Source organism: Megalobrama amblycephala, linkage group LG19 (genome assembly GCF_018812025.1).
Source record: "Megalobrama amblycephala isolate DHTTF-2021 linkage group LG19, ASM1881202v1, whole genome shotgun sequence".
NCBI lineage: Eukaryota > Metazoa > Chordata > Actinopteri > Cypriniformes > Xenocyprididae > Megalobrama > Megalobrama amblycephala.
In genome coordinates, this window is record NC_063062.1 from 20,287,047 (window position 1) to 20,304,532 (window position 17,486).

At 34.9% G+C, this 17,486-nt stretch overlaps 1 protein-coding gene across 1 annotated transcript; it reads left to right on the forward strand.

Moving 5' to 3' along the window:
- The first annotated feature begins 431 nt into the window (after positions 1–431).
- neto2b (neuropilin (NRP) and tolloid (TLL)-like 2b) lies at positions 432–11,561 on the forward strand. Its single transcript, XM_048169602.1, has 10 exons — positions 432–694; positions 2,941–2,997; positions 3,143–3,286; positions 3,566–3,814; positions 3,947–3,994; positions 6,553–6,680; positions 8,125–8,353; positions 8,734–8,847; positions 9,237–9,367; positions 10,747–11,561. The coding sequence occupies exons 1-10, from the start codon at positions 685–687 to the stop codon at positions 11,269–11,271; spliced, it is 1,635 nt and encodes a 544-aa protein (XP_048025559.1). The 5' UTR covers positions 432–684; the 3' UTR covers positions 11,272–11,561.
- The last annotated feature ends 5,925 nt before the right edge of the window (positions 11,562–17,486 follow it).

Here is a 17,486-nt window from a genome sequence, read left to right on the forward strand (position 1 = left end):
TCTGACTAACCTCAGCCCTGAGTGCCCAAAGCAGTTTGGATGTAACTGTCATGACAGAGTATATATTTAATTATTTATAATTTATAGTTTCATATTCTTATGTATAATTTCATATTTCATTCATTATTTCACGTTTATTTATATTTATGATATTTAAAACATTTTTAAATATCTTCAATATAAATATAATAAAATAAAATAATATTATATTAATGTCGTATTATATACATATACAACATAAAATGTTGTATTAACAGTGACGTATTTAATATTCATGAGTAGCCATTAATCAGCAGTTGAATGCTACCGAATTTTCTCCTTTCAGCAAATCAACTACACATACTGTGCCTAGGTCATGAAATTAATTAATATTCATGAGCCAAGCCTTCTCTCTCTCTCTCTCTCTCTCTCTCTCTCTCTCTCTCTCTCACTCTCACATCAGTGTCAAAATGAAAACACGCTGTTCAGAAGCACAGCGCTCAGGAGTTTCTGCAAACGCCTCGGCGTATACAGTTTAATTTTAGTGCTTTCAAATGGATTTTTTCAAATATATTCCAGGATCGAGATGCTTCTTTATTCATTAAATCTGTTGCAGAACCGTATTGCGACAGTCGAATTTCATGTCGTTGAAAATGTAGACATCAAACAATCTCACGAGAGCAAAAGTGTTCAGTGAAAGTGGAAATGCATGAGGGTAAGTTTGTTTTATTTATTGATAATGTTACTTTGTTGTTGATGAATGTTTTGTCTAAATCTGTTAACGTATTTGTGCAAGTGTCAAACATGTTTTGAGAATTGTAAAATCCATATAGGCTACATTTACAATAAAGTACTGTGGTTTTACCATAGTACAGTACCATATCAGATGGTAATACTGTGGTGCTTAATGATATTCAACATATTAATTTGCCTCACTGTAAAATGTTTTCATAATTGTCATAAAAGTATCTTTGTCTCCCTTCATCTAACTTGACACAATCGTCAATTATATTCCGTTTTATACGTTTTTCACATTCACATATACGTCAGTCACATTTGGTGAAATTAACTGCAGGTTGTGCCATTTAAAAATCATTGCAGCATTTAAACTTACATTTTCAGTTGTTATGGGTTGATTTTTATTTATTTATTTTTAAATATTTTTTTATACAATGCATGGTACTTCAAAATGCTTAAAAGAATTCCATAGCATTGCAATGGAACCATGGTAATACCATAGTAATTTTTGTTAAAGGTGCAATATGTAATATTTTCTGTCCCCTAGAGGTCGCTAGAGGCCTATTCAAAGCAAAGGCGTGCCTTGATGACGCCAAATTTGAGTGCGGAATCTCGGTCATGAGTATGAGGTAACACAGTTCTGTTTAACATATTAGATACATTTGAGAGTGTTGAAAATGTTATAGCGTTACTTTGTGCATTCGCTCGGCGGCTGCTGTGAGACACTTGTTGTAGATTGATTTTAGAATATCATATTAAATGCTTGTGTTGATAAATGGCATGCAACTAATTTTAAAACGTATTGTATGATGGAGAAAATGCTGTATTACTGTTACTAAAAATAAAGCTGCGTCTGATTATGCTATGTTAGTTACTTCACAAAATAGTGTTTTTTTCTCTGAGGCATGGTATTCGCAAAAAAATCAAGTAAGTTAGATTTAAACAATAAGAATATATGTGTTGAGCTATATAACAACAATCAGTTTTCTGTCTATAAATGTAACCAAATAGTTGTTCCCAACAAAGACGCTTTAATATATTACATGTTTTAATAGACATTGTTTCCATGGTTCCATGGTTTCTACAAAATAAAACCGGAAACCGAGGGTTAATGCTGGTATGACGCAATTGACAGGCGACTCCTCACACGTCCCTTATCCTTGGTTAAAATTGCAATTTTCTCACGATTTACAAATAGTTGGAAACATTTGGGATATCGTAAGTACTCAAGTGAACAAAATATATAACACTGGCCTAGTGGTTTTTGGATATTTTACTGCAAAATTCTTGCATATTGCACCTTTAATGGAATTTTTGTCAGAGATGTTTTTCATTCATCCAGGTCATAAAGTCTTTTATAGTTTATTTGTTAAAACATTAGTTGACTTTGGCTTTTCACTCTACTTTGTTTGGTCAGCCAGCCCAGAATGTTACCTGTTTAAAGAAAAACGAGACAGGTGTGGTAGTTGGGTTATTCCTATTATGCTGTGTACATTTTAGGTCTCCATTATACTGTAAATTGCAGTTGTCTGCTACAAATTATTGTTTAGAAATCTACATATTACTCCATTATTATGGTGAGAAACATGAGCAAATATTAGTAATTGGTTTATCTTACTGTAAAACACAAACCTGCCCAACACATATTTTAAAAACCAGTGTTGTTAAGCATCATCAATGACATCAACGTTGAAATGGAGCTATGACTGCGAAACAACCTGAGTTCAAATCCTAGGCATCATTTTCCTTTTAATAAACCATGTAAATTGGAAACTCTGAATGTGTGGATGTATATCATAAGTTAGGGAGCTTACTGAATTTTATTAACGTGACCTGTACAATATAACATCCACCTTTTACACAGTATTGCTCAGTAAAGATTTATTTATAATGTTACAAAAGATAAAAGTTTTTTTTAATTATTTAAAATAAAAGCTGTTTTTTTAGAACTTTCTGTTCATCAAAGAATCCTGTAAAAAATGTATCACAGTTTCCACAAAAATATTAAGCAGCACAACTGTTTTCAACATTGATAATAATAAGAAATGTTTCTTGAGTATCAAATCAGCATATTAAAATGATTTCTGAAGAATCATGTGACTTTGAAGACTGGAGTAATAATGCTGAAAATTCAGCTTCCCATCACAGGAAGAAATTACATTTTAAAATGTATTCAAATAACAGACAGCTATTTTAAATTGTAATAAAAAATGTTTTTTGCAGCCTTGGTTCTGCTTATCCTGATAGAGGAGGGTTTCGCATTGGCACAGAAAACTCAAGGTAGGTTTGAATTACGAAATTGCCTGCAAAGCCACATGTTATATTTCGAGTCTTTCCCATCTGTTTTGCTTTAATAACCATTGCCTTTAACGTAGATCACCTTATGTGTGTGTGTATGTATATGTGTATGTGTGTGTGCTGTTAGCTTTGCCTCAGAATGTGGCTGTTGAGGATAAGAAGCCCGCTCACTGTGGAACTTTGATCCAGACAGCAAATGGGGGATCATTCAGTTCCCCAAACTACCCCAACACCTACCCGCCAAACAAGGAGTGTGTGTACATACTGGAGGGTATGAGTCTCACTTCCACATGCAAAGATACTTATTCTTTCCTATTTGTTGTTTTGGTAAAGCATGCACTGCATACATAAATTCTTTAATTTGACAGAATTTTCAGCCAATACGCATGAAATTGATCAAAAGGGGCAGTAAAGACATGTATAATGTTTCAAAAGATTTCTATTTCAAATAAATAGAAATAAATCTAATCATCAAAGAATCCTAAAAAAGAAATGACATTGTCACAACAGTTAGTCATGTTAGTTATAACCTCTTTCTCATCTACATCAGCCCATCCACGGAAGAGAATCCAGCTCACTTTCAATGACATCTACTACATCGAGCCGTCCTTCGAGTGCCGCTTTGATAACATTGAAATCCGTGATGGGCCGTTTGTTTTCTCTCCGTTGATTAATCGGTTCTGCGGAGAAAAGAGTCCAGGGATTGTCACCTCCTCTGGACGCTTTATGTGGATCAGATTTTCCAGTGACGAGGAGCTGGAAGGCATGGGTTTCAGGGTGGAGTATTCATATACTGCAGGTAAATACATCTTGCAGTTCTTCATGCAGTTAGATCTTAGAATCATTTACACTGATGCCTTTTAGCTCTGTTCCTTTTGTATTCATTTATTGCACTTGATTTTTATTATCCAAAAACCTCACTGGCATCCAGATCCTGATTTTCATCTCCATGTTGGAGGACTCTTGAATCCCATTCCAGGTAAACTGAATAACACTTGTGTATGAAGCATGGGTTGGGAAGTGGTTATTCCAGCGGGTTTGTTCCAGTAATATGTCTATTTATTGCTTTGGATAAACCAACTACTTGTGTAAAGTTTAAGAATCATTACATTTGTCATCAACATTTATGGTTGGTAATTGTACAGTTATATAGTTTTTTTGTGCACAAATAATTTAAAATGTTAGTAGGTGATTTTCATTTCAGATTTTATATATATATAATTCCCCTAAGTTATAGAACTCATTACCTGCATCAATTAGGAATGCTACATCTTGGGATTGTGTTAAAGATTAGTTCACTTTGTAATTAAAATTTCCTGATAATTTACTCACCCACATGTTATCCAAGATGTTCATGTCTTTCTTTCTTTAGTTGAAAAGAAATTGAGGTTTTTGATGAAAACATTCCAGGATTTTTCTCCATATAGTGGACTTCAATGGAGCCCAAATGGTTGAAGGTCAAAATTACAGTTTACAGCAATCCCAGACAAGAAATAAGGGACTTATCTAGAGAAAACATTGCTCATTTTCTAAAAAAAAAAAATTTTTTTTTAATGTTTTAACCATAAATGCTCACCTTGAACTAGCTCTCTTCCTTCGTCTCTATTTGAATTCCAGCAGTGTAGACACTGCTAAGTGTATTACTGCCCTCCACAGGTCAAAGTTTGAACTAAATTGTCATATACAATATGCTAGTGCAAGTATATAACAATTAGTTCAAACTTTGACCTTTGGAGGGCAGTAATACACTTAGCAGTGTCTACACTGCTGGAATTCAAATAGAGAATAATAATAAGAAGAGAGCTAATTCAAGATGAGCATTTATTGTTAAAACTTACATAATTTTATTTATGTATTTATTTTTAAGAAAATGAGTGATGGTTTCTCTAGATAAGACCTTTATTTCTCATCTGGGATCATGTAGAACGCTTCGAAGCTGCGCTGAAACTGTAATTTTGACCTTCAACCGTTTGGGCTCCATTGAAGTCCACTACATGGAGAAAAATCCTGGAATGATTTCATCAAAAACCTTAATTTCTTTTCGACTGAAGAAAGAAAGACATGAACATCTTGGATGACATGGGGGTGAGTAAATTACCAGGACATTTTCATTTGAAAGTGAACTAATCTTTCAAGATACTTCTTAAGACACATCTTTTTAGTCAAGCTTTTAATTTATAATTTATTAATGTGCATTTTCTTTATATTATGTATTTTTGCTTTGTTTGATATCTCATTTTGTACATGTAGTGATTTGAGTTTGAGAAAGGCACACTATAAATACATTTTTATATATATATATATATATATATATATATATATATATATATATATATATATATATATATATATACACACACACACACACTATATTGCCAAAAGTTTTGGGATGCCTGTCTTTACCTGCACATGAACTTTAACGACATCCCATTCTTGGGGTTTAATATGGAGTTGGCCACCCTTTGCAGCTATTACACCTTCAACTCTTCTGGGAAGGCTTTCCACAAGGTTTAGGTGTTTATGGGAATTTTTGACCATTCTTCTAGAAGCACATTTGTGAGGTCAGGCAGTGATGTTGGCGAGAAGGCCTGGCTCGCAGTCTCTGCTCTAATTCATCCCAAAGGTGTTCTCTTGAGTTGAGGTCAGGACTCTGTGCAGGCCAGTCAAGTTCCTCCACACCAAACTCGCTCATCCATGTCTTTATGGACCTGTGCACTGCGCAGTCATGTTGGAACAGGAAACGGCCATCCCCAAACTATTCCCACAAAGTTGGAACATGAAATTGTCCAAAATGTCTTGGTATGCTGAAGCATTAAGAGTTCCTTTCACTGGAACTAAGGGGCCAAGCCCAACCCCTGAAAAACAACCCCACACTAAAATCCCCCTTCCACAAAACTTTACACTTGACACAATGCAGTCAGGCAAGTTCCGTTCTCCTGGTAACCGCCAAACCCAGACTCGTCCATCGGATTGCCAGACAGAGAAGCGTGATTCGTCACATTTCAGAGAACACATTTCCACTGCTCTAGAGTCCAGTGGCAGACACAATCTCACAAATGTTTGTAGAAGTAGTCTGCATGCCTAGTTGTTTGATTTTATACATCTGTGGCCATGGACGTGATTGGGACACCTGAATTCAATGATTTGGAGGGTTGTCCTAATACTTTTGGCAATATATATTACTGATAATATTTGTTTTAGAATTCTACTAACCTGTTAACTAATCCTGGCATGTCCTGCGGAAATAGAATTGTTCTTAATACTTGATTTTTTTTGAAGGTTTTGCTACCTATCAGAATAACACTTTATACATTCTCTTTTTCAGTTGCTATGGTTACCGAGCCCAACAAATATAAATGTAAATTCCATCTTTAGTGCATCAGTTATGTAAACTCCTGAATATTTCAGTGCCCCAGAATTTATTAGTATTACTTTTCCCAGATGCAGTCTGCAGACTCTCAGGTCTCCTTCTCAAGTACTTTAAAGCTTTAATGTTAATAATATTTTAATGTTATAATGTTAATTTCTTCCCCTCAGACTGTCAGTTTGAAATGTCTGGATCAGATGGTATAATCAGATCTAGTCAAGTTGAGGAGGAAAACAAGGTAAAATCAGGGGAAGCATTGGATTGTATTTGGACCATACGAGCTCCACCTATGTCTAAGGTTAGTAATGCAGCCCTGGGTAAACATATGTTCCTCTCACATAGATTTGTAAGGGATCATGTACAGTCACTGAGATCAAGTAGATGTTTTTGTATCACCATGGAATAATTAATTTTATGATAATGTATGTTATCCTGCTTCTTACACAACTTCCTACCAAATAAATAAATGGACCATTTAAATACTGAAATTATTTTATGACATGAGACGAAAGTGGCCATGAAACTAGCACAGCTATGTAGGAAATAGGTTGCCTGGGAAAATTTGCAATTATGCAGTTCTGCATCTTTATATGAAATATTTTAAACAGAATGCTGTGAATGACCAATTAGAATCCAATTTTTCAGAAAGCCTTATAATAAAACTTTATATGTTAGGGCTCTACGCTTGCATTTCATTACATTTCTAACCCTAATTTAAAAAAAAATTAGGAGCACAGTCAAAGATTTAGGAGCACCTACTAATCAACTTTCCCATAGCAGGGCAATATTTACAATTATTTATAATAAAATCTTTTATGTCAAATTCATAAATTTATATTTATTTAAATAAATTGTATTTAAATTGTGAATATAGAAATATTAAATGATTAAAATAATTAAACAATACTCTAAAATGAAACTAAAACCACCAGTAGATGGCGACAGGTCACTGTCTTTGTCACTAAATCAATCATTCCATTCCTTCAAAACGGCTAATTCATTCGCTATTCCCTACATTAGTCCACTAATATAGTTCACTTGAGGAAGTGAATGGAAATGAGTGAGTGAATTTGGACACTGGGTGTGCCGGAAGGGCTGGCACTTTTGCATGGTTTGTGCTTGCTGTTTAATAATTATTTGAAACAACTGGCAGCTCCAGTTCAAGATTTATCTTGAACTCTGTCATGAAAACTATGTATAAACTTTAATTAAACAATTTAGTAATCAAATAACAAGGAATTTATACCAGTATGATATTACGCTGTACCCACATTGGACCAGCGGTTTGTAAAATGGATGCATGGATGATTCAGCTGCGGGCACCAACTTCTGGTCAGGCGCAGGAATTCATTCGCTGTGTGATTCTCACAGTGCAATACGGGTATTCTCTAGCTGTTGACCATATGTTGATTGTACACTCGTTATTCATTGCATCGGTGCAATGTGGGATTGAATGAGTGCACTTGATAATGGTTTTGTACACCACTACATATGGCTGTCCCCTCAAATAATGCCCTATTTAAGGGAATAGGGTGCTATTTCGGACACAGCTGTCTTTGTGAATGGGTCACTGAATCATCGACTCACCCGATTTGCTTAAAAACTGATTCATTCATCAACAAAACACAGCTGTGTGTTTTGTCAGAGATGCACAGAAATACGACTGAAATGGTCACAGACCCCTGTGTGTAACATTTTACATAATTACAGTAGATTTAATATGTGTGTTTTTTTTTACGCAGATCTATCTCCGCTTTCTGGACTATCAGATGGAGAACTCGAATGAGTGTAAGAAAAACTTTGTTGCGATCTATGAAGGCAGTAATGCCATTGAAGATTTAAAGGCCAAATTCTGCAGCACTGTTGCCAATGACATCACACTTGACAATACCGTGGGTGTTGTTCGAATGTGGGCCGACGAGACCAGCAAACTGAGCCGGTTCCGGATGCTCTTTACGGTCTTTGCTGAACGTAAGCATTCACGTACCTTTTTACTTTCTGCAATTTTATTAAAGTAATAGTTCATCCAAAAATGAACATTTTGTAATTACTTACTTATCCATATGCTGTTAGTGTTCCATTGAATGCAAACAGATAAAAATTACAGATTTTTTGTTTTCCAACTTTTTGCATGACATTTTCCTGTAGCTTCAATCCTTTGTCTAGGAATACATTATAACACAAAAACCATCTTTAACTAAGCAAAATGTGTCAGAATATTTGCTTCAGTAGTTTTAAGAGACACAATAACCTGATCAATGATACTAGAAAATTGTCCGATGGTTCTAGATTTCAAGCATGTGGTGTGGTGTCTGCCTGATTTTCTTCTCATTAAAAACTCTGTTTTGCAGCTCCATGTTTGGCCAACACATTTTTCTGTCACAGCAACATGTGCATCAACAATACTCTGGTCTGTAATGGTGTTCAGAACTGTGTGTTTCCCTGGGATGAGAACAATTGCAAAGGTAAAAGTGTGCTTTCACGTGACCATTTTCCAACTAGTGTCGCTAATGAGATGTAAAAGCTTTCTCAAGTTTTTTTTATAGAACTAGATTCCCTCCTTCAGGGGTTTGACCTCAATGAACTGATGTTCACTAAATGAATGTTGTATATTTAGCACGTAATATTTATGCATACTGAATTATTAGTCTATGAAGGATTGGACGTCATGGGTTAAAGTGTTTTTATGGAGTACAGAAAATGCCATGTGGCCTAGATATGTAAAGCAGTCATAAGGATTCATGAATTCAGTTTTATTGTCATTGTTCTCATTTAGGTGGAAAATATAATTTTTCCTCACTCATGACCCTGTCCTCTTCTGCTTTCTTTTGTCTTTGTTCTGTCTCTCTCTCAGAAAAGAAGTCTAAAAGTTTTTTCCATCAAATGAGTAAAACTCATTGCATTGTGATTGGAGTGGCCACTGGTGTGGTCTTTCTTCTTCTCATCATATCTGTATTTATACAGATGAAGCAGCCGAGAAAGAAGGTTATTATTTATATTGAGAAATCAACATTTAGAATGAGAAATTCATGAGTGAGAAGCAGCCTCCTACAGTACAGATGTCAGAAATGCACTTTAAGGTTATATACTTTTCAACATTAAGTGTTCTATTCATCAGCTTCATATAAACATAATATAAGCTGTTTGTAGGTTGATTTCCCTGAAAAAAAGTAAACACTGTGGCGCTATCAAAACATTACTAGTGCTTTTGTTTATTTCAGCCTTCCGACACTGCAATATTGACTCAGCCACTGGTGTGACTTTGGCTCTGTTTGTTTGATCAATGGCAAGGGCAGGTTTATGGAAAACCTTTGTTTTTGCAGAATTCACTAGTTTGGCAAATGAAGTCAACATAATAATATAAGCAATTAAACTGACTTTTTGTTTTTAATACATGTTCCTGGTCTAATTGTAAATGATTCCGCCATGAATTTTATTCCAAAGACAAAAAAAAGGTTATTTTCAAAATCTTTAATCAAAAGAACATCATCCTGACAGCATCGCTGGGCGATTACGATTGCGGCTTCCAATGATTATAACAAAATACATGAAAAAACGATTATTAAGCCAAATTCCATTTTGAAATGATGTTCTAATTTTGTCTTGTGTTATAAATCCTGTGCACGCCTTTCCTTTACAGTGTGTCTGTGCTTCAGCCCTTCTTAAATATGTTACTTAAGTGCACTACAGTTTATCTTAATTTGATATAATTTATTATTTTTATAAATGTGTATATGTGTATAAACTTCTTATATATGCTATTTTGTGTATAAAAATGTATATATATAAATTTACTTTAAATTACTTATCTCATTTATAATTTGAGTTTTTTAGTTTAACAAGTTTTTCATTTATTAAGTTTAATAAATGCATGATAAAGTCAATAAATAGATAATCGTGATCTCAATATTGACCAAAATAATCATGATTATAATTCTTGTCAAAACTAAGCAGCTCTATCTGAAAAAAGCCATTAATTAAAATTAATGAACAATATAACTTTAATAATTTAATAATAAAAATTTACTTGACTCGTGTATTGAATGCACAAACGCAGTCATATTTAGCATGTTCATTTCAAATTTTTACAAAAATGTTTTCTGCAAACTTTTATCAAATTGTAATTCTCCACCTCTGAAACAACTTTCCTTTTTAGATGGTCACAAATCCCTCATAAAATCAAAATCATATATCCCTCCTTACATTTTTTCTTATTAAATATCCTTTTCACCCAGAAATACATAAAATTACTAAAATAGAATGGGTTGTGAATGCTATTTTACACTGATTTTAAGCATCAAGCAGGCATAAACATTAAAATGCAACAACATGTGACATTGCTAATGTGTATTTATCTCCTACAGGTTTTGAGCCGTAAAGGTCTATTCAGTGCTGCAGAGATGCAGGAGGTGCTGGAGCCACCTCAGTATGAGCTGTTCTCCATGCGGGAAGCTGATCTCCCGGACGAGCTGTCGGACGAGCTGGAGAGTCTGCAGAAACTCCGCCGGTCCTCCAGTGTGTCCCGCTGCGTCCACGAGCATCACTGTGGTGCTCCGAGCAGCGCTGCCTCCATTGTTATGGCCAACAGAGCGCATCATCTCTCGCAGGCCCCTGAGGAGCTGAGTACGGTCATTGGGGCCAGAGGCTGGGGCAGTTTCCATGGACGCAGGAGCAGCTCGCACTCGCAACCTTTCACGCACGATCCGCGCTCACACGCTTACAGCGCACAGAGTCTGCACGAGGCATTTGAAGATGAAGATCTGGGACTGGAGGGACGTGTAATGGAAGAAATTGGCTATAATGATGTTTTCAACCGTGGACGCAATGTCGTGATGGTACGTAACCATGCCAACCCTGTTCAGCAGCGTTCCCTCTCTATGGACTTCTGAGTGGAAGGTCAGAAGTCAGCTGACACTTTCTTTTTTCTTTTGGTCCTGTTTAAAAATACAGTAATTTAATACACTGCCCGGCCCAAAAAAAAAAGATTTAAATAGGCAAATACTTAAGAGTCTATGAATGGATCATTACCGATTTCTAGCAGGTTATATGATTGGGAACAGTTCTTCTAACCCTAATTGATGGAGTGTGTAGCTTTTTATTTCTTAAACAATCATGTAGGAAGATAATGGCCATATTCCAGGATGACAGTGTCAAGGTTCATCAGGCTCAAATTGTGAAAGAATGGTTGGGAGAGAGCATGAAGAATCATTTTCACACATGAATTGGCACCTCTGAGTCTAGACCTTAAATTCATTGAAAGTCTTCGGGATGTGCTGAAGAAGACTTTACAGAGTGCTCACCTCTTGCATTGTCAATACAAGATTTTGACCAAAAATTGATGCACCTCTTGATGGAAATAACACCACAACATTTAATACCATCTTTTTTTATCTTGACCAGAATTGAGTTTATTTAGACCTAAAACCGTCCCAGGTGCAAATCAAACAAGAGCACAAAAAAAACATAAACATGGTGCTGAGGGAGACTCGGCGAGCATCCCCCGACGAACAGTAGATATACGGAATTGCTGAACAGCTGGGTAAATTCAACATGATTAAATGTGGAGATGATTAAAGCAGGATCAAAACTGTTATATACAGTCAAACCAAAAATTATTCAGACATTTTTGATATTTTTACTAGTGAGTGCAGGACACTATAGTTCATTTATGTAAGTGAGGATAGTGAAATAAAGTAAACTGTGACATATTATACCCAAAAATTCTTCATACAGTGGACTACCAGTAAAACTGATTAAAATTTGGAACCAAAAATTATTCAGACATTTTGACCTGACCATGTTTTGCTTAAGTTTTATCTGACATAATTAAAATGAATTTTTCTGACACAGTTTAACTCTGAGATCTTGTCATGTTTTATTACCATTTTTTTAAACTATAGTGAATAAACTGTATTAATGAATGAAATGTTCAAGGTGTCTGAATAAATGTTGGATTGACTGTATGCGTCACATTTATGAACATCGCCTTAAAATGTATATACTGCTACGTGAGCTCATAATATAAGGCACAAATTAAATGTAATTTTGATCTGTAATTTAATGCACAAATAAATGCGAGTCCTTATTTGTACTCAAACAGGCACCATTTTGCATTTAATTGTTTATTAAATTACAGATATCACATTCTGGGATTTGTTTTATGTGCTACTTCCTTTGTCATATTCACATTGTTGCACATGGGGATTCATAAGATAACACATTTTTTCCTTTGTAATAAGGTTAAGTATGATAGAATTGTTGCAATTTATTAATTTTGGTAACTAATTGGATGTCAAACATTTAAGGCCCTATTTTAACGATTTAAGCGCATAGTCTAAAGTGCATGGCGCAGGTCCATTTAGGGCATATCCAAATCCACTTTTGTTAGCGATGGAAACGATGGTCGGCGCATCAGACGCATGGGCCAAAAGGGTTGTACCTAATGGTGTACATAATGGTGTGTTTTGGGTGTAACGTGCTATAAACCAATCAGAGTGTCATTTCCCATTCCCTTTAAAAGCCAGGAGCATTTGCACCATGATGGCGGATTTCTATTTACTTGGCGGAATATAGACACCTTCAACCTGATGAGTCAGTTTAAATACATGTGTGTATTGCCACGATTGGTCAAATAATTAGCCAGTTTTGTTCATCATTACCGCAGATAGGTAATTCTGATACATGCAATGACTATCCATTATGACATATAGGCATTTTTATCTTTATCTCACAATAATAATCTTTTTAAAATAAATAAATAAATATCGTCAATGTCGCAGTCGTTTTTAAGTTGCCTCAAAATAGCAACACGCCAACAATGCGCCTGAACACACCTCGTTTTTAGACCGTTTTCACACCCATGGGTGAATAGATGGGCATGAGTGCTTTTGCTATATAAACATGGGCACTGGACGTGAAAATGATAAATGCTCTAGGATTAAGAAAAAAAGGTCAAATTCAGTGAGTATTACTTGATCTATTACATGCACCACTACTTCAGTAACAATTAAGTACAATTAAATGGTTTATTAACAAAGTTCGGGAGGAATACGTTCAATAAAATCCAATCAGCACGACACACCTATGTTTCTCGACATTTTTCTGCATCCCTCCGCCACTCTGATTCCTCATTCTCAGCTTCCTATCCCACCCAGAGATATGGGGGAGTGCTCTGGGTTTGGGCCAAATTCAGAGCTTGGAGCCCTCCCCTCGGACAGCATGCAAAATACACATACTCTCTTACTCTATCTGATTATTTGTAAGTGTGAACGCGTGAATTGTATTCAGTTGTGTTATAGGCACTAATTTTTTATTTATTTTTTTGGGAATAATGAGCGTTTCTGTGCCACCCCAGATTGGTTGCTGGCCCCTGCCTGGCCATGCCAATGAAAATATCCTGGCTCCGTCACGGGATACATAGCTGTAAATGTTCATGTTTGCCCACACCTTCTTTTATTATTTTACTATTTTATTTAAACTTTTTTTTTGTCGTTCTCAGTATTATGTGTGACCTCCTTTGCTGTTCCTATAATTGATTTTAAGCCAAGTCCAGTAGTTTTTATTGGTGTTATTCTCATTCCTCAATGTTAGATTGTAGAAAGGGCATGTTTCTACCACACCCGACAATGGTGGGTTAATTGGCGGTAAATGCCCATTTGCATTAGAAAGCTGAATTTTCAGCATCATTACTCCAGTCTTCAGTGTCACATGATCCTTCAGAAATCATTCTAATATGCTGATTTGATAACTTATAAAGTGAGTGCTATAGTGAAGATACTATAGTTTTATGGGCACAATTTTCATACTGTCAGAAACAACAGTCCTTCATGTAAAACATGCCTTGGCTTATCCTCATTTAAACCTAAATCTCCCTCTGGAATAAAGATATATGTAGACATTAATGTGAAAATGCAAGGAGTATGGAGAGGTGGGAAGAAGGATGGTGTCTGTATTTCATTTTGTTTTCTTTTCCCCTTTTCTTTCAACCAAATTAATCTCAGCCGGGTCGGAGTGTACTGTGTTTGATATTGTGATTGTGTTTTTAGAGGAGGCAGTGATGCTCACTGGGATTTATTGAGAAAGAGTCAATCATTTCTAAATTGATGTTTATGGTGTTGCCTACATGGGGATTACCAAGAGGATTGTCATATGAAAGTCACTGAGCCATTCTGTGGAAATAAACATCATGTGTTATCATAGAAAAATATTTTCATTGTTTTTCTTTTATTGGCTACCCCTTGAATCAGGGATATTATAGTTAACCAAAACTAAAACCATATTTTTTTTTTTTTTTTTTCGTTATTTGCAATAAAATAAATGTTAACTGAAATAAAATAAAATCTTAAACTTATTTTATTTTAGCTAGAAACATTTCTCATTTTCATATTTGTGCTAAAATAATAACTAAAATGAAAGTGAAAATGGAACATACAAAAATATATATATATATATTAGTTTTTATTTTTGTATGTTCTATGTTCCACTAATTATATATATATATATATATATATATATATATATATATATATATATATATATATATATATATATGTGTGTGTGTGTGTATATATATATATTTATATAATATATATACACACACACACACTGCCTTGAATGGATGTTCATAGATTTTTAAGTTTACACAAAAACACTTTTTTACACTTAACATATTTTTTTTAATCTTATTATAGCAGTAAAGCACTTGAGATATATTGTGATCTATATTTGCAAGCTTGTATTGAATAATTTCACATGCTCTGGTTGCTTAATGCTTAATTTTATGTATTTTTTATTTCAGCTTTACTTCACTGTTTCTTTCATTTTTCTTTTCCCTTAGAAAGACATTCATAAATGCATACATTTTTATACATGTATTTTTAATTATTGTTATACATAAAATGTAAAATCCCCCTTTTTAATAATAAAAGGAACATATGTGACCCTCGACCACAAAACCAGTTATAATTTTATTGAAAATGAGATTTTGTTAGGATAGGACAATATTTGGCCGAGATACAACTATTTGAAAATCTGCAATCTGAGGGTGAAAATTGCCTTTAAAGTTGTCCAAATGAAGTCCTTAGCAATGCATATCCACACAAAAATAAATTTTTGATATATTTATGGTAGAAAATTTATAAAATATCTTCATGGTACATGATCTTTACTTAATATCCTAATGATTTTTGGCATAAAAGAAAAATCGATAATTTTGACCCTTACAATGTGTTATACTACGGGCCTGTTGAATGCTCGAATCTGATTGGTTGACCAACGTTCTAAGGTGTGCAGTTATTTTCAGGGAAACGCACGGCTAAAGTAGTTCTAGCAGGTCTTGACCGCATTGCAGTTCCATATCACTTAGCCAAACATTTTTATTTATTTCAATAGGTCCTTACAGCCTACAACCGCAAAAGAACCAAAACCCACATCAACACTGACCAAGCAAATAAATAAAGTAAACAATAGGATGAAAACGACAAATTATTGACAAATGTTCAGACACTGACATGTTCTGACAAATATCTTGAAATACAAGCTTCACGTTGTAGCCGCATTACCACCTCGGGTGTGCATTATTTTCTAAGAATTCAACGGCCCGTCGTCAATTATTCCTTACTTGTTGGCTATTGCTGCAAATATACCTGTGCTACTTATGACTTATTTTGTGCTCCAGGGTCACATATAGTAAATATGTAACCAGATGACTAAGTTAATAGATAATAGAGATTTATGTTGCAAATTTCCCCAATTTAATTTTCTTTGACTTTTTCTTTCTTTTTCCCAAATGAATGTGGAAACACCCACATATAAAGCTTTGTCTGGCATCACTGTGAAGCCGAAGGGCTTTTTATGGCCATATTATGACTGTAGACATAATAACCATAATAACCTGAACTGTATATCAAACGAACCAAACTATACACACATTCCATGCCCCTCTTCCCTCCTCTGTTTCACTCTTTCTCATACTGTAGCATATTTCAGATGTTTGGTTTTATTTTTTTCTTTGTGTTCTTTGATTTTGTACATGTACTTTTATAATGATCCATGTTCATGGAAATATGATCCATGTTCTTGTCCTTGTTTATTGTTCCCTCTCTGAGGGAAGCCCTCATATATGTGTCTTCTTGACCATGTTGGTGAGTTTTCATGGTTTGTCAATATCTAGTCATGTCACTTTCTAGATTGTCATGTGGAGTTTTGTTGTTTTAAATACAGTAAATCTGCATGTTTTCTTCATGCCTCACTGAGCCCTGTGTTAGACATGCACAATTTACAGTTCAGTTTTCTTAGACAAGCCACATTTTTGGCACGTCTCTCTCATAAGTTGCACAACCGCAAATCAATACTTCTCCACCATTAGTCCCATGTCAGCCAGGTGTGGCTGTGATATTTTTCTTATGGTGACAGTACAGACAGGAAAACATAAATAAACATATATGAGACTTTTAATGCATGGATTTATTGTCTTTAAAATGTCTATAAAATGACAGTGTTTCTGATAAGAAGATCATTAACAGCTGCTTTTATCCAGTACATTTATTACAGGGACTGTCACCTGCAGTAATCTGTGGTTAAGTGCTTTAGGTCACCACCAGGTTCAAAAGGCACAACGGCAATAGTTCATGTTTATAGATTAGATGAATTAGATTATGATTAGTTATGAAGATGCTATAGTGAAAACGCTATGCTTTCCTCACTCTAGCATACTGCAATATTGTGTGCACATGCTGATTGTAGACTGTAGAAGTTACCAGTACTGCAATTCCTTTAAATCACATATAAATCAGGCCTACAGGCAAACGCTGTGAAATTAGGTCAGTTTCAATATTTATTTTAAAGGTGCCCTAGATTCAAAAATTGAATTTACCTCTGCATAGTTAAATAACAAGAGTTCAGTACATGGAAAAGACATACAGTGAGTCTCAAACTCCATTGCTTCCTCCTTCTTGTATAAATCTCATTTGTTTAAAAGACCTCCGAAGAACAGGCGAATCTCAACATAACACCGACTGTTACGTAACAGCCGGGATCATTAATATGTATGACCTCAATATTTGCATATGCCAGCTCATCTGGATCTGTGCACAACTGAATCAAC

Excerpts from the sequence above, each read along its gene's own strand:
- neto2b (XM_048169602.1), top strand. Across the intron at positions 3,287-3,565 it reads GTGTGTGTACATACTGGAGG|CCCATCCACGGAAGAGAATC; the intron begins GTATGAGTCTCA and ends CATCTACATCAG. Across the intron at positions 8,354-8,733 it reads CTTTACGGTCTTTGCTGAAC|CTCCATGTTTGGCCAACACA; the intron begins GTAAGCATTCAC and ends TCTGTTTTGCAG.